Here is a 24451-nt window from a genome sequence, read left to right as displayed (position 1 = left end):
GCAATCTGCTATTGCAAACAGTGTGGCTTATATGGATGTTCTTACTTAATATATCCCTTGGTATTGCAAAAATTTAGATCATTGGTGATGCTATTCATCTGGCATACTGCTTTTGTAACACGCTATGGAGTTCTCCTCTGTGTTCTTATTTCTTTAGTTTAAAATTTTCTATTGAATTTTGAGATGTGTTCTGTGATGGGAAGAAGCCTCAGTGACCTAGGGATTAATTTCCAAAATGTTCTTCATAATTTAAGGAATTTTTTGCTAAAAATGCTTTCTTCCAATTTTGAAATCTAAAGACAGTGTTGAAGTCTTGAGTGCGTGTCCCTCAATTTGAAGAATCGGAAAGGATTTAGTTTTCTAAAGCAGTGGCAGTCATCCAAATGTTTTTTCGGTGGGATGAATAAATGTTTATGCAATAACCGGTAGATGGCAGTAATGTCCTGTTTTTTAATATATGTATGGTTGGTTGTTTTTTTATCCACAGGAGAGGGACGCCTATCTGCCGCTAGCTGAGAGTGCTAGCAAGATGTACTTTATTATCTCTGACTTGTCCAAAATTAATAATATGTACCGTTTTAGTTTGGCGGCTTTCCTGCGGCTTTTCCAAAGGGCTCTGCAAAGCGAGCAGGTATTTTCTGTTTTCCTGAAGCTGTGAATGCTGCAGAAGAATCAGTCTGCTTTGATCCTTAGAATGTGTTAGTTGCTCTGGACATTTTTAGAAAATAATGTATAATAACTGATGATGCAATGTATAATAAGTGGTGATGCTGAGCTGTTGTGCTTTAGGTATTCAGAATACATGCACATGGAATTTTTAATGCTCTTACATTACATATAAATCGTAAAATTCCTGTGCCATCTGAAAACAAAGTAACTCTTACTTGTAATTTCAGGCTTGCTCTTTGTCTAAGGTGAATTAGGAAAAACAAGGTTGACTATAACTTTCCTGAAGGCTTTATTTAAATAAATTAATGATCTAATCTGTAAATAAAGCTAATTCTATCAACAAGGAGTAGAATAACAAAAGACCTATATTTCTACATGGTTCAGTTACCTGAAGGAAGACCAAATCTTTATATACTTTTATACAGTTTGTAAGCATGCATGCAGCCTGTCTTGTTGAAAATGTAATTTTACTTTTCTGTGTTCTAATGACCAACATATTCTTCTTACTGAAGCACAGAATCATGGATTTATCCCTTGTCACCTCACTCTTCAGATCCCCACACTGAGTAACGATGCATTTTCTTTTTATTCAGCATTTCCAAAATTCATCGTTTTTCTCTTTGTTTCCACTTTAAAAAGGCATTCACCAGCCTTTCATCATGTCACTTTTGGATTCCCCTTTATTCTGGCATCTGTGCTTACAACTTTCCTTCAGCTCCAGTCATTACCAGGAGCATGGTTCTGACTATACGAACTTGCCCTCTTTAAAATTATTTACCTGTTACTTTTTTTCCACAACATGAGCTTCTAACTTCATGTTCTTTCTTTCACACTCCTTCATAATTTCTTTTCCTCCTGCCTATTACGTTAGCTTATTTAAAGCTCAACTTTTGGTTTTGCCTTCTTTGCTTTCTTCCTTTTTTCCTTCTCTATCCAATTCTGCATTTTTCCCAAGCTATCTTTTAGACATAGAAAAGATATTAGTCAAGTCAGCTTGTGAATCCAAATTGCCCTCCTTTATAAACTCATCTCTTCAAATTCCAGCACGGTAGAAAGGAACTTGTTTCTGATAAATCTCATACTACCTGTTACCTCCCCCACCTTTTTTTTTCCCCCCTCTTCTTTCTTTTATCCCTTCTTTCTTTCAGTTTTCTCCTATTATAATTAGTCTCTTAGTCTGTAAGCTTTGAAGGACAGGGTATATTTACTATTTTCTACAATGTTTACTGCAGTTGGGCCAAATTTGGCTGGAAGTCTAGTAACTACACTTAATGTCAACATACCTGTTTAATAACATTAAATACGGGAATTCAATGCATAAGCAATTTTTTACGAAGTGAAAACTATGACATGTCAAGGATATTAATGTTAGAAGAAACTGTTATTCTCTGTGTATTTACCTCACATATAATGTTGTATAATGTTCACAGTCAAAATATTCAAGGCCAAAATATTAATTTCTTAATGCTTCAGCATGAACTTGTCATTTTATCATCCACTTATTGATAGCTGCAACTGAGTTCAATAATATGTTTTTAGAACTGTTAAGTGTCACATAGAGTGCAGATTATTTGTGTCATTCTGGTGAAATTTACAGGGTATATTAAAAGATTTTTACTTCCACATGAATTTTGAAATCCAGACTTTCTTTTTAGGATTCAAGTAATACTGAGGAAAGAATCAAGTTGCTTGTTGGCTCATTGAAACATACAGTGTATGAATATGTTTGTCGTTGTTTGTTTAAGGTAAGATTGTATTTTTTCTGGCTTTTATACAGTGCACCGGGTTTGAAAGCATTCTTTCAGCAACCAACACTTGATCTACTTCAAATAAGCAATATTGTGTCAGTACATATGTAATACATGCAAAAAATTACACTTGCAATATTTAACATGCAAAATGAGGACTAAAAATTAGTATATGACAGAATAAAGATTGCTTATGCGCATTCTCCACAGAGCAGTTTTCTAATGGACAAGACTATTCTCAGTCTAGTCCTATTTCTGCTTTACCTCTGGCCCTTCATCTCTGCCTCGTTCTGGCTTCATAGCAGTCCCAGCTTTGTAGTCTTCTGAGCACTCTTATTCTGTTTGCTCTTATTTCTAGCATTTTTTAAGTATGAGCGTTTAACCTAGCTGTCATGATAAGGTTTTGTGTGATTATTTGTTCTTTAAAAAAAAAAAAAAAAAGGGAAACAACAAAACTTGTAATATTGTCCTTTCTCTTTTCAGTTCCTCCCCCAAATCTCTACCTGCTAGCTTGTTTGTTTCTATCTGTTCCCCTGTTCCTCCATGTCATGTTCTAAATGTATTTCTTGTTTGCTCTGTATTTGAATCAGGTGGCTTTTCTCTTTCTTGGTGAGAAGCTAGGATAGATATGCCCTTCACTTTCAATTTTAATTTTTACTTTCACATGGAACAGTCGTAACAGTAGGTGTTTGTCTCACAGTACCAGGCTGAAGAATGCACGGTAGGTCTGCATAGATGATTTAAGCAGTAGTAGAAATCATGCAAGTCTGGAGTTTGATCACTGAGAATGGAGAGATCTTGGAAAATTTTACAACACCTCCCCCCCTCCCCCCCAATCTAGCAACACTGTATTGAGGATGCAGAGGTAGGAGTTATTTCTGAGGATTTTGGTTTATCAAAGTCCAGGTGGATTCTCATGAAATGCTCTCATAATAATTTGATGTCTGTGTTTGAAGTCATGAGTCTGTGAAGTTTTCCAATAAGGCCTCACATCTTTTGGATGTTGGAAAGCAGCTATTTTTATATATCAGAAAAGATGAAAGATTTCAGAAGTAAGGCACAGATAGGAGACTTCTAGTAGGAAAGATTTTCACTGTGAGTGATCAGACTGGAGTTTAGAAAGTACTGAACGTGCAAGTGTTACTGTGCAGCTTCAGACTAATGGTCCATCCAGCTTATAGTATTGTGTTCTGATAGTGGAGAGAACAAATAAGCTCCTCATGCCATCAGCAATCCACTGCTAATTCTGTCTTTTATCCATGCAAATTTTTAGACAACTGTGGCACTGAGGCTTTACTAGTGTCTTCATAAAGGGTTTAGCTGATACAAGGTAAAAAATTTAAAAGATGCGTAGATGTGGCACTTAGGGACATGGTTTAGTGGGACTTGGCAGTGTTAGGTTTACGGTTGGACTCAATGATCTTAAAGGTCTTTTCCAACCTAAATGATTCTATGATAAGTTTATACCTTTTAAAGCGTCTTAGAATAAGGAAGGATCGTTTTGTTTGTCTGTCTGTGGTCAATATTTATGTTTTTGTGTGTACATAGACTTCATCTATGCTAGTAAGTGAAGTCGTGCCAAGAAATTTTCCTGAGCACTGGAACTGGCCCACCCTTATTGTTAATTTGTCAAAATAGTTGCTGTCATAGGCTTGGCCTGGGCCAGTTAACATTCTTCCAAACAATCCCATTCAAGTTTTGGATACTACATTATCCAGGGACCATTCTAATAGGCAGATTGGATTTGGATTTGCTTGCAGACCTTGTCTGAGAGGATGAAAGAGTTGAATGGTGTGGATTTCAGCCATTCCATGGCAGTTGTTCTCAGTGTCATATGATGTTCATGGACATATTATGTTTATCAATACAAACAGAACTTTAGTGCTTTGCTCAGTTTGACCCTGATTCCCAGTTGGGGCCTGTTTGCCCTCCAGTTCTACCCCTGTAACAAAACTAGTAGCAAATATGTGCAAAAATAAAATATAATGTCCTTTATTTGCTTTAATTCTATCCTTGGGGATACTTTGTGCCATACAATTTTGTAATTGAAAGAATTAATAGAATGGAACTATTTAAAACAGCAAACAACAACTTTATCTATCGGTATCCAAAGAGATACAGATTATGCCAAGCGTTTGTTGTGGCTGCCATCATGCATTTCTTCAGTTACCCAAATCCAGTTTAAAGCAGTTGTGGCTCATATGAATCAAGTTGTATATAGCCTCTTAGTTGTTTCTGGGGTCAGTCATTCCAAGGGCAATTAAAACCCTGGTCTCTAAGCCACATGTGTCCCTTTAGTCAGTCAACCAATTCTGGAACCTAATCACCAGGTTAATGATTAAATAATAATCTCTATTATTTGAAATACAAATGCAGATGCAGTTGAAGTTACTTTTACTGTGCATGAGAACTTCCCAAAGATTATTAACATCTTGAACACCCTTACTCCATGTTTTTGTTCTGTGTTGTTCTTATATTTGTCTGTTTCTGAGCTGATGTGTCAGGCTTGTAAAAAGGCATCTGTATGAGAAAACAGTAATAATAAAAAGAAAACAAAAATAATTTGGCCCTCTTATGTAATTTTGGGCTCTAAAAATATAATAGACATGGAGATGAGAAAGCCAATATTAGTCAAACAGTTCATCTTATACCTTATAACATGTACAGAATATTTCCTAGAGTATGCTTCCTCATATTTGGTCCTGTCTCTTCTGAAAGGTCCCGTGCAATTAATTTTTCAGTAGTATTCTTGGTACTTTAATATTCTTCAGAGTGGTAATTCTCTGAAGCTAAGGACAATCAGGCTGTCATTTTGAGGTACACATAAGGCATGTATGTGGGAAACCACACCATGGAAAATTCAAACAACATTGTTTAGAAGTCAAGAATAGAATTGATTTCTATAGGAGTGGACGTGTGTTGTGTTTATCAGCTGGTTGAGATGCCTGTGTTTTGCAGGCTTAACCCAATCCCTTGCGTCATTGTTTTTTCTTCTGTTCTTCCCTTTCACCTGTGCTTTATGCTTTTTAGTAATGTTTCACCTTCTTGAAAGGAAAAGGTACTAGCTTCCTTATGCTTACTTAAAATTCTAATGAAAGAAAATATGTGTATATCTTCTATTATCTGGTAAAATACATCTTCCAGATTACAACCAGATTTTGAAAATCGGAGGCTTCAGTCTAGGTTTCTGAGTGCTCCTGATTTTCCAGTGTATCAAATTCCAGTTTTTCACGTTGACTTCATTACATAGTAGTCTGTCCTTTCCAGCACAGCTTTGGTAAAACACATCTATGAATGTTTCTGTGTTTGGACATAGGAATCCCAGTTTTAACAAGCCAATATTCGTTTCAAAAATATTGTCTTGAATGTTTGCGTGGTTTATTCTGTGGCTCCAGTAAATCCTTGTTCATGGTTTATTGCTCCAGTGCTCAGAGACTGGTTGAAATTCGTGAGGCAACAGACCTAGGAAAAAAGTCAGAAGGTTACAGTTGTTTGGGTTTTTTTAAAATCAAAATTCTGTTTCAAAAATCTGCTATAAGAAGATTTCAAGCATTTCCTATGCTTGAATTTAAAATATAATTTACAATATACAATTTAATTTACAATTTACAATTTAAAATATAATGGATTCTGTTTAGTATGTTTGCTTTGTTACAAGTACCTGTTTTTTCTTCTTCCCTTGATTTTAAATGTACTTAGTTATACACAGGATTTGGGTTAGTGTTTGTCTCTAAGTTGCAGAGATATGTAGCAATTTTGAATTAGGATATGTGTCATTAAGTCACTGCTATAGAATTAGAGGTGTTTTATTAATGAAAATTTGTTACTTATAAAAAAAGCAGAAAGGTGACTTTTGATGAACATATAAATACATTTTTACTGCTCTTATTTCAGGCTGATCAGCTAATGTTTGCTCTACATTTTGTACGAGGAATGCACCCTGAACTTTTTCAAGATAATGTAAGTGCTAGAGGAGAAAATCTCCAAGTGATATACTAAGTAAATCACTAAGTAAACTTAATATGGAGAGTAAATGAGTAGATAACAAGTTTTTGTCAGTAAGTGTGGGACTTGGAATTTTAGGTTTATATGCTACTATTTTTCTATAGTTACTTTCGGATGTCAACGTTTTATTTATTAGGTTCAAAGTGGAGATTACCATGAGAAAGGTAGGTAAATGGTTGCCTTTTAAATAGGGGTCTGAAAAAGATGTTTATGGAGGGTTCTTGCAGTTTTTTGCAGGCACTGTATCAGTGTTGCCTGCCACCATGTGGCTAGACAGCAGTTAAATACAGACATTCCTTTCTAAGTAAAGCGATGGATGCGCATCTGTTTCACTGTGACCAATATGATTGTGCATATTGAAATGCAGAGAAGAGTGCAAGACCTAGGGAGAAATTAAGTAAAATTCTGATTCTGCAGCCTGCAGCTGAAGACACAGCGAAGAATTTTCCTGGAAGGTGAAGTAATGAAGTTATCTTTTGTGCATTTCAGCCATTGATTCTTCAGTGTCTAGGAGATCCCTGGAGCAGTGATCATTAACATCCTCATTTGCAACAGTGTCTTCAAGAGTGCACTGTACAGAGAGTGTCCTTGTATGTTTTTCTCTGGCCACATAAGTATTGCATTCTTTGCACCATAGTGGCCTATCTTTGAGAGGAATGATGGACTCATACTGAAATGGTTTATATTTTTTATAGCATAGTGGGATGCAGTTGATATAGGTTCAAACCACATTTAATAAAACTGTCTGTCCATTCAGTTTTCAGGCAAGTGCTGCATTATTAGCATATTCACAAAAAATTGAGAGATGTCACGTGACGTTTTTGACAGTGGTCTGAATGAGGCCTAATGTGAAAATGCCTAATTTATGGGGAATTTACCTGTTGTTTAGAGGTTACCCTATTCCCAACAAAATTGCAGCAGAGCTTATGTACTGCTAACCCTTATTTCCATAGGGCAGCACACATCTCAGTAATAGCATGTTCTTCTCTTTGGATGTTAGATAACGCTTTTGCCCAACGTGGAGGTTCATGGTGAATTTACGTGTTTCTGGTAAAATGGTACTTTTAGCGGTGATTGAATTGGTAACTAAAAATTAAACACCTGTTAAAATTCATCTGAGCAGGTTATCCTAGACTGTTTTTGTAGGAAACAGGAAAAAACCAGACCTGTTTGTTTTTTTTTTTAAGCAATTAGTTTCATCATAAATGAATTTTGTAAAATAGGTCAGATGGATTACCACAAAAATTGTTTACTTCTCTCCATTGCCCTTACAGGCAGACTAGACTAGCTGGCTGAGATGTAGATGCCAAAGTTATAGTTGGCTATAGCGTAGTGAAATTATTCCTATAAAGTCTGCCTGCAGTAGAACAATATGCACAATCGACTCAGTACAATTGCTTGAACGTGGCTGATTAGCATGAGTCAAGACACATTTAATTATCTAAAATACCTACATGGAATGGAGAGACAAAGCTATGGCTTTCTGTACCGGAAGCTGGAGACCAGAAGGAGTATGAAATGGTAGCAGATGTCAAGTAGCTAGAGGAGAGTCCGTTACAGGGTAAAAGGTAAAAATCAGATAATATATTTGAAAGATGTAATGGAACTCGATTATATGAAGGATACAGGTTTAAGGTACAACATTTAAGAAAGGTTGGTTGAAACTTTTTGATGTTATGAATGCAATGTAGTTTTATTGCAGACATGAGGATTGACCAAGTGAAATCCCAGTTTTTCAGCAATGAAGCTGCCTGATAAAAATAACTCAAATTAATCTTGTTGGCAGAGGCATACCCTAGCTACTCTTCATTAGTACAACTTCCCTAATACATCTTCATTATTTCTTTTTGGCTTCTGAAAGTACCTTACTTTATCTTTTTAGTCCTTGAGTTTATGAAGTCATGAAGGCAGCAACTTGCAAATAGTTTTCTGACTAAATTAAAGCCTAGCCGCCTAGGCTTCTTAAGTATTTTTAAGTACTGCTTTATGTGTTCGTTGCTATGGTTTAGCATGCATTTCCATCAGCTATTAGAGCTCTTAACCAGCTTAATCTAGGTTACATATAATGCACATTCCTGCAGTATCTGAGTACGCAAGAATTAAACAGGCAAATAATATAAATAATTTTCTTACTTCTCTGAAAGGTAGAAGTCATTTTAATTAAATTGTTAAGAAAAGAGTACTTGTTCAAAATATTTATTGAGGAAAATGAGGCTGAAGTGGTTATTCTTTTAAAGTTATTTCTTTTAAAGCTTTTAATGTGATGAGGCTAGAAGTCACTTATGCTGCTAGAGAATTTAGTATTCTAAGTTCCTATCCCAAAAGAGTTCAACCTTCTGCACTTATGAATTTTTTGCATAGTGATGAGAAATTTTATAGTACAACTTCAACATTATATTATAGAATGCCTTGGCTCGTAGAGACATTCTCTTTCTGAATCAATATGTATAGATTTTTCAGAGGTAGTTTTACAAGTCTCTACATATTATACTTCTGCTTTTCTTCATAAAAAATTTACACATTTTCTGGTTTTAAAACTAGGGAGCCTTCATGTATTTTTCTGTGCACGAGCATTTTCTTTGTAATTCGGGAGAGGATCATTAGTTTGTAATTGCAGAGGGAGTTCTTTCAAGACTCAACTAGATTAATGGATGCAAAAAGCTATGCTGTGGTCTGTATCAGAGTAGTACTAGTTGATTGACTTTTTCATTTGGAATGTTACTATTGTCTTGAACAATAAAAACAATAAATTTTTTCTTTATCTTAGAATTATAGATACTGATTATGTAAAATTTCAGTACTCTGAAGGATTTTTAGTACATTTCTTACCACCTCCAAATATAGGATTATGTCATTTCTAGTATGTTTTGAAATACTTATCTAATCTGTCTTAAAATGATTAAAAGCTGTCTTCCTGGATGCAAATTCCAAATCTAAAAGATTTAATCATACATAAACACAACTTACATTTCCCCTTTCTTAATGCAACCAAAGTATTCGTAATACCAATCTATTGTACTCAGTATTCCTCTTGTTCTACTAACTGCATCTTTTGGATACTATGACATGAAACAATATTGAAACATGGATTCTGTAGTTATCTGTTGTATGTTGGCTGCTGATACCCTATCAGGCAGTATGTGTGTCTTTGCCAGCCAAGTATGTTACTTCTTGCTAGTCTATCGTTGTCGCGGATGGAGTGAGCATGCACTTCACTCGTTAGAGAGAAGTAAAAATATAGTTTATTGATATAGAATAGGGAGTTAACAAAGTTCAATGCGACGGTGTTTTAACAAGATTCAATGGCGAGGTACACTTGATTATTTACTGCATAGAGGACAGGGTCAGACAAAAACTGTCAGGGAGACCCTCCCGTTGAGTCATGAGGTTCGGAAAAAGATCCCCTTGCTTTCTAAACTCCTTCTCAGAGGGGAGTCTAGGTGCTGTGAGATCCAATCTTCGTCCCAGACTTGGTCAACGGTTTATGTCTAAAAGATTATAGGTGCACAACCAATCCTTTATATCACTTAGCTAAGATTTCAAAGTTTAGCATGCTATTAGTCACTTACCGAGGACCTGTTGTGGCAAGGAATCTCTCAGCCTCGAGGAGTAACCTTGAGAGGCGTCCCTGCTCAAGGGGAGATCCTGGCATGCAGCCCGCTGCCGTGCAGGAGAGCTCAAAGGGCTCTTGGGCTGCTCACTATTTATGGGGATAAGATGATTGACCCATAGTCACATTTGCATGCCGACCACAGATTTTAGTTTCTTCGGTGGGTGCATTGCACAGTAGGCCTAGGCTATTGTGTTGTTATCTGTCTCCTGAATCCACTTTGAGCCGATGCAGCCATCATGACCAGATGCATCCATTACAATCACCACTGGTGGTTATCACCTAAGCAGGGTTGCAGGAGATAAAGGTCGGGGGCAGGGGAAGCACACCGTCACAGTAGTTGGGTGATCTGGGTGGGAGCTGTGGGTGCTGAGAAAGGATAGGACTTGTAAAGCAATCACTTAGCTTGGATTCTGCAAAAGGCATTACATACTGGTAGTATAACCTGGATTTTTAAAAATGTCTTAGAACTCTTTCAGAATCTAGGCTTTGTTTATCTTCCTGTTTTGCTTACATGCTGCTACATATTAATCTTTATTCTTAAAGATGTCTTGTGACTTATCCGAGTTGTTTATTTATTCCCCCTAGGAATGGGAGACTTTTACAGGTGTGATCATTGGAGATACCATAAGAAAATCAGTAAGTTACATTTATTTCTGTATTTTGAAATAAGGAACATTTACTTAAATCTTGAAAAGTTAAGGTTGTATTCTTACTATATTGTTTGATTAATTGTATTCATACATGAAAGGAACAGATAACTTCTGACATAGAAATATAAATATTAGAAAACTTTTTGAACATGGCAAGTCATTTTCTAATTTGCATAACTTTTTGCCTGTGTTGCTTTTTTTTCTGTTACGAGGATTGCAATTTTTTTTTTTTTCAGTGGTATATTTGAGAAGGTTTTAAGCCCAATTCTGTAACTAAAATCAGTGTTTCTGAATCCCTCTTTCTCCCGGTATCATATATGTGTGGTACTTTTTGTATGGATTGATGGGATTGTCCACATACTTTGCTAATTTGACATACTTTCTTCCTTAGCCTCAGAGTTTTGCACCTGGAGATGTATTTATATATTTTTCTAGGTGACAGAGATAGCTCAAGAAGCTTCTGTTCCATGTCTAACCAATCATACTGTAGTTTACTATGTGTTCCTCAATTCTACTGAATCTGTATACTTTCAGAATAACCTTCTGGTAGAAAAGGGTTGAGAAAAAAGTTAAGCTTCCTGTAATCTTATGTATTATAGCCCTTCTTTGAACCAAATATTTTGACAAAAGTTTTGAAAGGTGTTTTTTAGGAAACGTGAGCCCAATCAGGAATCATGACCTCAGTGTTTACTTCTTCTCTTGCTAATCTCCTCTTTCATTCAGCATCAGGCTAGCTCTTTTCCATCACGCTTAGCTGCAGTTTTCATCATTCCCAATTACTTTTAACCTTTAGCCTTGTTTAGATATCCATCAGGGTATCTCATACATCCAGTGGTAGAAGACAATGACCAGTGTGAGTACCTCATTTTTAGAATATCCATGGCACTGACTCTGTTCACCTGCACGCTGACAGAAGTGGCAAGTCACTTAAAACACAATGTATTACTCAGATTTTCTTACTTAGGCAGCTGGCTACTAAAAAGATCCTTAAATTCTCAGTTTCTCTAGCCCTTAGATGACGCTACAGGTTTTGCATTTCAGTGTGAACACAGAAGTCCCTCTTCATCTCTGTGGAGTCTTTATAATTCAATTAGATGTCAGTGAACTTGGTGAATGTCAAGTATTTTCTTGCAGTAGGTCATTTTCAAGCTATGTGAAATCTGATTGTATAATGGAATTTAACACTAGTCCTACCTCTACCCCACCTAAGGCACAACCCATAGATTTTGGAGAGATTGTGAAGATACATGATTCAACGCCAATTCTAACTGGAATATATATTGCAGACCCATCTCACATTTATTCCTAGAATTGCTTCTGACTTTCCTACTTTTGTTCTTTCTTGGACTTCATAACTTATGGCTGAGCTATCCTTTCGCAAGAAAGCTTTCCTTTTTTCTGCTGAACATTTAAGATTACTCTTAAAGTTGCTTGATTGTTGAGAGGTACATTTCCATACAGAGACTGTCAGACTGATTAATGGGTACTGTAAGATTTTTTATGAAAAATGGTATGGTGAATACAGAGATTGCACTGGAGCTTTAAGCTATGTTGTTCATCCTTGGAATTTCCTCCATCCCCAACATCTAAGGAGGAAAAACATAGAGCTGTGGCCAAGCTTTACTAGTGCAGAGATGTCCAGAAGTGATGTTTTGCCTAGTGAATTATGCCAGAATTACCCTTTGTGTGAAGAACCATCCTCTTCATGACTGTGAATATGTGCAATGGAGTTATTTTTTGAAGTGAGTTGCTCAGAGTGCGCATGCAGATAGCCAGTGATTTGGATCACTTGTTTTTAATGGAAAAGAAAACTACTTAGAGTTGAGTGTGTCATACAGATACTCTAAATGATAAAATATTTTCAGGCTCAAGTAGTTAAGCAAACAATGTGAACAGTATATCTCAAATTACTGCTAGATTTGTTTCATTATGCCATTTATATATCTCAAATTACTGCTAGATTTGTTTCGTTATGCCATTTATGAACTTAGCAAAACACCACAGAAAGATTCCTGTTATGAATGCTATTTTTGTTAAGAACATTCATTTCACAATCTGATTACTGAATATAGTGTTTCACAAAAATTTGTGTAACTTATGTGTGTAATATGTAACTTGCTTCAATAAGGATTCACAAAGAAGCGTTCGTGACCAGATTCCCTCTTGGATAGAACAGGACCGAGCGTGGGCAGTAACATCTTTGAAGGTATACATCACGCACGTGGTGGGTTGAATTTAGCTTAAAAAGCCTTTGGTTTTAGCAAATAGTAATTTGGACTTGAATACTCAAAAATGTATTTGTCAGATGGACATATTTTGTTATTTTAAACTGTTTATTATATCTTCCAGAAACCATGGCTTAATATATACCCATTTGAAAAAAACCCTATATTTTTTAAATTTAATCTCATTTTTCTGAACCTTTTAATGTACATCTCTACCCCATTTAACAATGAATTTCAATGCATGTGAATGAACCTATCATCTTACTTAGATTAGAAAATATTGTAAGCCTACCCAAGGTACTACAATTTCTACAGACAGAAAAATGTACAGAGGAAAAATTGCAAAGAATATTTAAGTTGCAGGTTTCTCTTATGTAATGACTTTCACAAACCACTTCATATTATATTAAAAACCATAAACTGTTAATTGGAAAACTAGTTTTCTACTTATCAGATTTCCATGCACAACTTCAGAGGTATTTCAGAGTTTGTTATTGCTCAGATAAAGTAATTTCAAACTAAAACAAAAAACACTTTTTTGTTTTGATTCATCCCACAACAATCAGTGTTGAAGTCCTCTGATCCTGAAGGGAAGTGAATGATAATACTAGTCCTTGAAATTCTGTTTTAGGCTCGTCTCCTGCATGTAGCTCAGCAGTAAAAAGGAAAACCTTGACTCGTCTTTGGCAAGGACTTTTGCTGCTAAATCCAGAGTTCATTACTTTTCATTTCTCTTCACCAGGGATCAGGAGCAATTGCAATAATGGTGTGGCAAGAATGATTGTTAGAGGTTTAAAAAAACAAACAAACAGAAAGTTAGTAACTGGGTGAATCAGTAGCATTTACTGACAGTAAAAGAACCTGGTCATGATTAAAGGAAGGACTACAATTGGGTAGAGCCCAAAGTTTAAAAACAAAGAACCTACAAGTTTAAAAACAAAAATATCGAGCAAATACAGACTTAGCATTTCCAGGGAATAGGTAAACAAATGGTTAATTTCAAACCCAAGCCTTTTGTTCTTTAACTCTGAAGACAAAATTGAATTATGTGATATGCATAAGTATTTACAGGTTTAGGGTCATAGTGTTATTTGTAAATTATTTAAATATACAGTGTCCAAATGGGTATTCTTCTTTACTGTTAAATATGCATGATTTGTTCTGTAGATTTCTCTCCCAGATCTCTATCAGACACTTCGCTTTGAAGATGAAGTTCTGTGGCACACTTTTTCTCAGAGCTCTGTGTGTGAACAAGACTTTCCATCTACTATTGTAAAAAGAATTTCCTTATTTCAGCAGGTAATCTTTCCGTATTAAATTATTTAAAAATAATTATGAGTTCAGCATTGAAAGTAAGTTTTACATCTTGGAAATTTAGGCTTCAGGCCTGGTTGAATTATAAGCAGTGACAGTATCTGCACTGTCTTACAGCTTAACTAGTTTATGTAGTCTAAGGATTTTTTTTTTTCTATAATACATATTTAGTTCTCTCTTATCTGGGTCTTTTTTATGTTGGCATATTGGCTGCAACTGAGCATAGTCTGTAAGGTAACAAGCTCTTTATTAATAGTCACAGAATTAATTTTATGAATAGATATTAAAATTCTTTCATGGTTGCTTTGTTACTGCAGAATTTGTCAGCTTGTTGAGCATCATTAATTTAGTTCATCATTAAATGTACAAACTCACACATCTGACTGAAAACCAAAAAACACAGTAGCAGCCACAACTTTTTAGAACAGTAGTCATGAAATACTACTCTCCCTGAAAGCTTGATGATTAAAGAACTCACCAAGAAAGTTGGAGAGGCAGGTTCCTTCTTCCACCTGGGGATCCTTCTCCTCTGGAAGAGAAAAATGTCATCCCTCTGGTGTTTATGGAAGAAAGGGTTGTTACTTTCAGATGATGCTGTGATTTTTCATTTGAAGTCACTTCACATAAAATGAAGGCCCATACAAAGAAGGGATGAGGTATCAGACAATGTAGTTTCATACTAATTGGCTCTTAGGGGCTCTCTCTTGGGAGTTTTTCTGGAGGAGGTGAATTTCTAAAGGAATTTAGGAACAAACCATTTTGCAAAGGAATTTGTTTGAGTCATGTTTGATTTGATGAAATGCAAAAGAGCAATTCTTATGTGTGCAATGTGTTGTCATAAAAATTCTGCATTTATAGGATAATAAATCTGTAATGATCAGTGTATTATGCATCTAGGTCCTTGCATAGAAAGTATTAAGAATGTTTCTGTTGATGAAATATACTGAAACTACCTGGTTAGGTTTATATGCCACTCATAAGTCAGTTTCTTTAAAACTGTATGTTAAACTTAAAAATAGTGCAGTAACACTTAGTGTAATCTCAAGCTTAAAAAGTAGTATTTTCTTAAAAATTTAATGAAGTTAAATTTTTCCTCCAAAACTAACAACAGATATTCCAGACTTGGAAACTGAAATGTGACAGTAGGTTCAGAATTGTGGCTTACAGGTCTGCAAGTAAGGGGGTAGGAGAAGGGGTGGTGATTTTAACAAATAATTTCTACTAAAGTTGCATTAGTTGCCTGTAGTTGCCTGCACTGAACATTTGCAGGAAGTTAAGTGAAAAAGAGGTAGCTGCTAGGGAAACTGCTGTTTTAATTTGTATCTGAATTGTTTAGCTGTTCATGTTCTGTAGTCTTTTGAAGAACAATAAAAACATCTACATAAATAGGAGGTCTGAAAATCAGAATGTCTCAGACAAAAAAGTTAAGTAAAACTCTAAAGGTGTGCTTAAACAAAGGAAATTCTTTCAAAACTCATTATTTTACTGTATTACTGCACCAAAATCGGAAACATTAGTATTCCGGTTAGGAAGTTACTACCTAAATACATGTATAGAATTTAGATTACCAGTATAAAGCTAAGTTTGCTTTCTGTCATTCTAGCTGCTTACATAGCTACCTTTTTTCTAAAACATTGTAGAAAAAGTTCCAGCTTATAAATAGATATTAGATGTAGGTCTATCTTCTGATTCTATTAATAGGACAAGCTACTTACAAAAGAACAATTAGATTATCTTGGAAAGGAATGATCGAATAGCTCTATATATTGAGAGAATGTAACTTTTTCTAAAGAGAAGTGTAAAGAATTCAGCCTTTTTAGAAGAGACTTGCTTTTTAAATTGTCACAATATACTTTCATAAACTCATCTCACCTGAGTATACTTTATTTTAAGGTACTTGTGGTCCAGGCTGTCAGACCAGACAGGCTACAGAGTGCCATGGCTCTTTTTGCATGTAAAACCCTAGGTAAGTTAATTTTTCACCAGGGTGTTTCCACACAACTATTAAATAATATTTTTGTCCTATGTTTCTCTTTTATTTTATAGGTCTTTGGAATCCTGAAGTTTTAGGATTTGAAAGTATACTGTAAATGGATTTGCTGATTTTGTTCTTGTAAAGTATTGTTAAAAAGTGCTTTTAAAATGGTTTAGTTTATGCTGCATAGAGATTTAAAATATAATAAAAATCTCTCAGATTATTTTAATGATTTCTTGAATACTGGAGTAATTAAGAAAGGAAGATAGCTGGTTTTCTGTAAGTTGTACACTGCAGCATTTTCCTTAAGACACAAATTTTCCAAAAAGATTATTTCATTTAGTGTCATTTACCATTTAAAAACCATTAGGTTTGAGATTTTGTAAACTGGATCTCAAAAGATTTTTTCATATTTTCAGTCATTTTTGTCAGTCTCTTGGACTGTAATACAATTTTTACTGTCTGTTTAGACATACACATGATTTACAGTGATTCAATACTATGATTGTCTATTTGTTCTGGTCTGTCTACTTCCTCTCTGAGGTCTGTTGTATCCAAAATTTGGGATTTCTATTCCAAATAATCTTAATATTGCAATACAGCACACCAAAGCCTTCCTTCAGTTTTTAGCAGTTAATGACAATACACATATGGAAGATGAATTATGGGTGTCTCATTGGGGTGGACACTGTAGTTTTAAGTCACCCTCTGCATTATGTAGGGACAAGGAAGAATTTGTTGGGTTTTTTTAAGTTTTTAATTTTAAGTTCTTGAAATACATATAATTTCTTATTAGTATAAGATTAGGTATGAGTTCAGGTGTCTGATACTTACATTTTTAATAGCATTTGTGTGCGAGTTTCTCTTACTCCCTCTTTATGCTCTGTCTGTGGGCATTATTTGTTGGTCGAAATTTGTTCCATGTCTGACACCAAGGCCAGTATTTTCAGGGGTAAGGTTAGCCTGCTCTGTCAAACATTGTTAGTAGATAGGGTAATTTAATCATGGTGAGTGTACAGGTCCCACACTGACAATGTCCCTGCCTGTTGGAATCAAATGACAAGTGCTATCTACAGTACGTGTGTCTCAAAGCCCAGCAGAGACCTGAATTCAGAGTAAGTTTATTCATCCACTTACTGTCTTCCAAATCTTAATGTGTTACATAAATTAGTTAGGTCTATCTTGATACCAGGTGTTTCACAAGGGAATGGTTTTTGTTGAATAAAACTACAGCCTCACTGAGGAAGGCAGAATACCGTTGACTCCATTTGTAGGCAAGGTTTCATCCACAGATTTTTCATGCATATCAGTGAGATTTTGTTTTGAGATCATGTCATAAATCATGAATAGCGCTTTCCAACTAATAAAAGGGGTCATGCTTGTATTAATTTTTTTTCATTTTTTTTTCTATCACGTCTTTTTCAGGGTCCTTGCCCTGAAAATTCTTAAACAAACTGTTTCACTTAGTTCAAAAGGGAACTGTTAAGTTTCCAATCTCCTTTGGCTGTTTTCCTCTGAGAAGAATGAGATCCAAAAGAGCTGTAATAGCCTACAAGAAAGCCTTCTACTTCTGTTTTATCCAGATATGTTTTTTTTCCTTTTTTCATCTTTTACATATATTTTTAAATTTATGGATGAAGGGGATTAAAATAATTTCTTTTGAAGATAAAGTTCATAAGAATTTTCTATAAATGTATTTTGTGGGCACCCAAAGTATGCTTATTTCTTTATTTAACATGCTATACTGAAATGCACCATGTTAGCAAAAATCATATTGACAGTATACTCCCAGATCATTCCACATCGCTCATTGAGTTGGGTTTTTTTCATATCTGCTTTAACTTAGTTTTTTGAGTCTGGCTACATCAGAAATAGTATTTAAAGATGCTTGATTTTAATTACCTACATTTTCATATCCTTCAAAAAAGCAGTAAGGATACAAAGAAAGAACATCAGTGCAGGCTAAACAAGTCTGTATTTTATTCCCACAGACCTATTTTCTATAAAGTAGATGAGAGCTCTCATGGTCAGATTGCATCTAGGCCAAAATAAAATTACTTGCCATAATAAAGAAAAACACCACCTCTCCTGCTTTCTGTATTGGAATTGTGAATAGTAATAATATATTTACTAATATTTTTGTACATTGTTTCTCTGTGTACAGATCACCAACAGAACAAATTTTAACAAGGACTTTGAGTTCAAGTTCCACCTTCTGTAAATTGGTTTAATGGCATTGACTTTAGTACAGAAGTTTTGTGAAAAGTTCTTCATTGATTTTATGGGAGCTTCATCAGTTTATACAAAACGTGAAGCTTGCATCCTGTGCCAAACTTTGTATTTATATTTCAGGTCTTTCTTTTTTCCCCTTTGATCCCCGCCCCCCCACTTTAGGCATTCTCTGAAAAGTTATTTGCTCTTCATATGCGTTTTCTTCTCATGTCAGGATGTGAGTTTGGATAGTGAGGTTTAGGAAATTCTTTCAGAATGGAATGTGGAGGCAGAAAAGTATGTCAGGAATTCCCACTCTGACTGCATAGTTATTATCTGGAATATGAGTGCTTATTGATATACCCTGAAAACACTGGAGTCGTTTTTTTCAGTTCTCTAAATGTAATCCTGGCTGTAGTTTTAATTCTAATGGCCAGGAATAGACAGGGCTGTATTGTAGTTTTTCTATATTTCACTTCTGTTGAGCTTCCTTAAAACAAAAAGCACCTTCAGCATAGCTATGCTTTTCCTAAACAGTGTCCAAATTTCTAAAAAAAAAATACTTTTATGGAAGAAAACTTACACTATTAATTTTCTAAATGACGCATCTCAGGAGTGCTACAATATATTTGGCTGGGCAGTTACTCATTTACAATTGCACCTCTTTTAAATCAGCATCATTACCATAAATATGTTGTTATAATAACTTCAGTTGCAGATGTACACACATTTGTCTATTGCCCAATCATAGCTTTTTATTCTTTTCCTCAGTTATTGCAAGGCCAAGCAGTAGTCCCCATAGAATTATGTAGGCTGTCAAAACCCCTAATCAATTAAGCTTCTCAGGAATCTGTGTGCCTTCTGCTTTCACTGCTAAAAATAATAATACACCCAACAGTCTCTGGTTTATCTTGATTGTAGTATATTCCATGCACCTGTTTGTAGCAGCAAAGCAGTCTTAGGAACAGGAACTTAAGAATGGTTGAACAAGTGAAGAAGAGAGGTCTGTCTAGCGTGTTACTGTCTTTGTCAATGACAAATAATAAATGTCAAGGCAAGAGTAGAAGAACATCACAAGCCTATAGTGAAACCTTTTGCAGTGACCAGTGTTTTATGTCTCCAGCATTTCTCAACTGGAAGTAATAACACAGTACTTAAAAGACCCAATGGATTTTACTTCTATGACTTTGTATATCTGTTCTCCATTTTCATGTAATAGCGAATATCTGCAGCATTGCATGATGCCTATTCCACCATGTTAATTAGTGGTCAGAAAGATCTCCATTTGTTTTTTGTATCCTTGCTGCCTGTTGACTTCAACAGATATTTTTAGTCCTGTATCTTTCATAACATTTGAAACAGTGTGAAGATTTTCAAAATTATTTTCCTCACTGAAATAAAAGTTAATAAAACTTAAAATTTACTTTTCCAAAACCTTACTTTTAAGCAAATTTTGATCTAGAATTTGGTGTTAAGATTCAATATATCTTTATTGCTTATGTAGATAGTGATTAAGTTCTAATAATGCTTTATGTAATGTTTTAATATTTATATTAAATTAGTAAGGAAACATTTATCTGTTGATACTTCAACAGTGAAATATAGTTACAGTGAATACAACTTAGTAGAGAGGGATTTGATGAGATGAAACTCACTTAAGGTGCAAGACAGTGGTTTATAGCCTAAATATCAGAATGCATCACAAGTACCTCTTCCTTGTAGGCTTCATCCACAAAAAGAAACATTTGATGTTGGATTTTCTAATTATAGGCATAATACTGTCTTCCATTCTCAGCATTGTATGTACTCTTTCACAAAAACTAACTAAAAAAGCATTCCTACCCTAGAGAATGCTATCATGTTCTACTTCCTGATATTTTTCTTTTATTGCTTAGAGTGACTCAAGTAGCTTGAATTATGACTGTAGTTGAAGAAAACCAAACCAATCTCTAGATATATATAGTTTCTTTTTTTTTTTTTAGCTAACTTGTCTCTTTTATTTCTTTCTCCCTTCCCCGCCAATAGCTTAGTTATTTCCATTTATTATGCTAGTGAAGGGAATGTTAAACCTGCAGTAGCTTGTATTTGTAAGAAATGTTACTATAAGCTCAGTTTGGAGGAATGACTTGAAAGCTAGTATGCTGGGCAGCTTTCATTCAAAGTGTAAACTTTTTTCAGGCCTTCTGAAAATGCATCCAAATTTGGCCAATACAGGATTCATTGAGAAACAACTTGCAGATGCTTTTCAGACATTTTTGAGATTCTGACAGTTAAGCGTCCCTGAAGAGTCTTACTCGCTCAGCATGCTTCATTCCAGCACTGAACAGCCCTACTTTAATTTCAGTGTTATTTTATGGATCTTCTAGGGTTTAGGGCTTATTGGCAGTGAGCAGCAGAACTCATCAAGTGAGCTGTCCATATCAATTGCCTTATGGCCTCAGTTTATATATTTGTCTCTGCTTATATTACCTCTATATGCCTAATGAATGTAAAATGAAAACATTTTCCAATATTAGTCTTGTTTAATTCAATTTTTTTAAAGCATTTTGATTGATAGTGATTTTATCCATTTAGCTGCATTTGTTAGAGTCTCTGTACAGATACAGAGAACCCAGACCTCGTACTAACCTTTGCCAACCTAACCTGTTGTATTCAAATTATATAGTATTCTATGTGGAGATAACTCAAGTCTGAAAGCAGACTGTGCCCTCAAGGAAATGTGTATTGCATCTTTTAGTAGGTGTGGCAGAGATGTCACTGATTTGGGCTCTTCTGTCTTGCTTTATGTTGTGATTTCCCATTGCACCTAACACTTCACTATTTAAAGACCACTCTAAAGATGCATTGAAAACATGTGGTTAACACTGTTTATGACACACTTATACGCATAGCTGTGGGCTCGTGTATAAATGCCTTGCCTATACTAGGTCAACATTCTAAACATTTAAGTTGTGTATTAAAGCAAACAATAGACTAAAGTAATTGTAGTACCAAGAGCTGTGTAAAGTCAAAGCCTAATAGTTAAGGCTCTCAGGACAAGACCGGAGAGAAATTCTGCATGTGGACATACACACTGCAGTTAGTTTTAGCAAATAGCATAGCTTCTTATATTCTTATATTCCAGCTCTTCTTTTTTTGTATGTTTTCTTGAAGATTACACTCTAAATAAAGACTGCCGTTTATATTTGTCAAGCTGGAAGTCCAGGCACCATTTTGGTGCTTTTGTCTTTTATCAATATAGAGTGCCTTCTACCTGCATATTGTAAGGTTTTTTTTTCGTATTGTAGGACCAGTTTTATGGTCTGCATTGAACAGAACTTTGAAAGCCAGATGACCTCTAAAGTCATTAATGAAGCACTCCATCCTGTGTAGTCACTTTATTTCCATAATAATTCTAATTACAGGAATAAAAGAATTATCTCCATCACCTCTGAATTTGAAACGTCTGTATAAAGAAACTCTGGAAATTGAGCCCATCTTGATAATTATTTCTCCTGGTGCTGATCCTTCTCAAGAGTTGCAGGAACTTGCCAGTGTTGAAAGAAATACTGAGTGCTACCATCAGGTCAGTCTTAGATAAGCATAATGATTAAAAACCACAATGTATAAAATTTTACAATAGTAATATCTGTTTTACCTTGGTTTTTAAGGAAGATAGTATCTAAAATCATAGCTTGGTGTCTGTGTTATTCCCACCTATCTCACCACTAACTTCTGATTCTATTGGCAAAATGGGGTGGAGAAGAGAGACACAATTAGTGATCCTCACAGAAGCAGAATCCACACGAGAGGCATTCCTCCGACTTGGAGAAGGGCAAAATGAGAAGATAGATGGAAGAGAACAAAAGAGACTGAGAATTGTTATACATGCTGAAACATTATCTTTTTTTAGTGTGGAATAATTGAAATATGAACAAAACCCACTGAAAACTAGACTTCATAATTTCCTCTGCTTACAGAACTTGCATATTTCTTTCTTCAACAGGAAACATACACCAGATGTTCAGTGTTTGTGAATACTTTGGTATTTTGTGAAATACTGTAAAATATTTTGAGAAATTTTACAAGTAAATGTTAACCAATTAATTTTTGATGGGAGTTCCTGAGCAGAACTCTTATATTTCAAGTCTTTTTAAAAAAGTGTTTAAGATTGACCATGCGGGAAAGCCCTCAGATTTCAGGAATAGGCATACAACACCAAAATTATTTGCCCAGCTAATATAACAGTTGTTTTTTGTCATGGTATACAACTGCTTCCCTGTTTTTCATTCAACACAAAACTGAACTGGGTGAAGATAATTCCCCTTGAGTAGACTTTAATCAGAAATTGTACTATTCAGAAATCACTTTATATTTTCTGTGTCTGTTTCAAATTTGGATCTATGCAGAGGTGTTGAAAACAACTTTACTTTTTTTAAGAAGAAATTTACTGTAGCTGTTAAATTCATAGAATAACCTAGGTTGGAAGGGACTTCTGGAGATCATCTGCTTCAACCCCTTGCTCAGAGAGGGGAGGTCCCCCCTCCAAGGATGGAGATCCCACAGTATCTCTGGGCAACTTGTTCCGGTATTTGACCACTCTCACAGGAGAATGTTTTTCCTAATACCAAATCAGTATTTCCCGTGTTCCAACTTGTGTGCATTGACTCACGTCCTACCACCATGTGCCTCTGAAAGAGTTTGGCTCTATCTTCTCTGCGTTCTTCAATTAGGTAGTTGTAGACAGCGACAATGTCTCCGGATTTGCTTGGCTAAACAAACCCTGCTCAGTGTGCCCTGACCATGTTGGTGGTCTGCTGTGGAGTCACTTCAGTATGACCATGTCTGTCTTTACTGGGGAGTCCAAAACTGGACACAGTACTCCAGATGTGGTCTCACAAGTTCCAAAGAGAGGGGGAGGATCACTTCCCTGGACTTGCTGACTGCTTTTACTAATACAGCCCATTATGGGATTGGCCTTTGTTGCAAGGGCCCATTGTTGACTCATATTCAACCTGTTGTCCACTAGGGCCTCCTTTTCTCCAAAGCTCTAGGCAGACCCCAGCCTGTACTGTTGCATGGCATAATTGCATCCCAGGTGTAGGACTTGTTGAACTTTGTCTTGTTGAACTTCATGAACTGCCAGCCTGTTTCTCCATCCTGTTCAGGTCCATCTGAGTAGCAGCCCTGCCTTCCAGCATCGTGGTTGCTCACCCTCCCTCCCACCCCCTTTGGTGTTATCCATTAGCTTGCTGAGAGTGCACCCAGTCACTTAACCCAGGTCACTGATGAAGACGTTAAACAGTATTTGTCCTAGTACTGATCTCTGAGGGATACCACTAGTTACTGGCTGCCAGCTGGACTCTGCACCACTGACCATCCTGTGAGCCCAGCAGTCCACCCATTTTTCTGCCTATCTTATTTTTCACTTCTCCAGCCCATATTTTTCCAATTTGGTGATAAAGAGGATATGGGAGACTGTCAAAAGCCTTATATAAGTCAAGGTATACAACATTTACTGGCACCCCCTTGTCCACAGTGGCAGTCACCTCATCATAGAAAGCAATGAAGTCAATAAGGCATGAGCTGCCGTTGGTAAATCTATATTGGCTGCTCCTTATCACCTCTGTGTTTTTCATGTGTTTAGAAATGGCTTCTAAGAGGACTCGCTCCATAACCTTCCCAGGGACTGAGTGGAGACTGACCAGCATGTAATTACCTAGGTCTTTCTCCTTCTTGGCCTTCTTGAAGATAAATGTGACATTTTCCTTTTTCATCATCAAACAACTGAGGTCAACATAAGCTTTTGAAGATAAGAGCGAGGAGTGAGATTAGCTTCCTCTCCCCTCCACTCCAGCACTCTTGGATGCATCCTATCTCATCCTATGGACTTTTTTATTTCTGAGTGTGTTGAGTGATTCCTAAATCTGTCTCTACTGCAGGTATCGCTTCAATCCTGCTTGTAGGTTTGGGAGACCTGGGAGGCCTGAGAACAAGCCTCAGCAAGTGAAACCTCAGACTAAGAGGGCATTGAGTACCTCAAGCTTTTCCATGTGCCTTGT

General features: G+C 35.8%; 1 protein-coding gene across 4 annotated transcripts in view; it reads left to right on the top strand.

Moving 5' to 3' along the window:
• DYNC2H1 (dynein cytoplasmic 2 heavy chain 1) overlaps positions 1-24451 on the top strand; it is a 183277-nt gene that overhangs the window by 82484 nt on the left and 76342 nt on the right. For all 4 annotated transcript variants that reach the window (XM_072850637.1, XM_072850636.1, XM_072850635.1 and 1 more), the window contains 8 exons: positions 488-631; positions 2325-2414; positions 6312-6377; positions 10621-10671; positions 12814-12891; positions 14078-14209; positions 16118-16190; positions 21815-21975. In XM_072850637.1, coding sequence (XP_072706738.1) covers positions 488-631; positions 2325-2414; positions 6312-6377; positions 10621-10671; positions 12814-12891; positions 14078-14209; positions 16118-16190; positions 21815-21975 — 795 coding nt within the window. The remainder of the gene's footprint in view (positions 1-487; positions 632-2324; positions 2415-6311; positions 6378-10620; positions 10672-12813; positions 12892-14077; positions 14210-16117; positions 16191-21814; positions 21976-24451) is intronic.

Source organism: Ciconia boyciana, chromosome 1, assembly GCF_034638445.1.
Source record: "Ciconia boyciana chromosome 1, ASM3463844v1, whole genome shotgun sequence".
NCBI lineage: Eukaryota > Metazoa > Chordata > Aves > Ciconiiformes > Ciconiidae > Ciconia > Ciconia boyciana.
The sequence above is the reverse complement of the archived record's forward strand: the minus strand, read 5'-3'. Positions and strand labels throughout refer to the sequence as shown.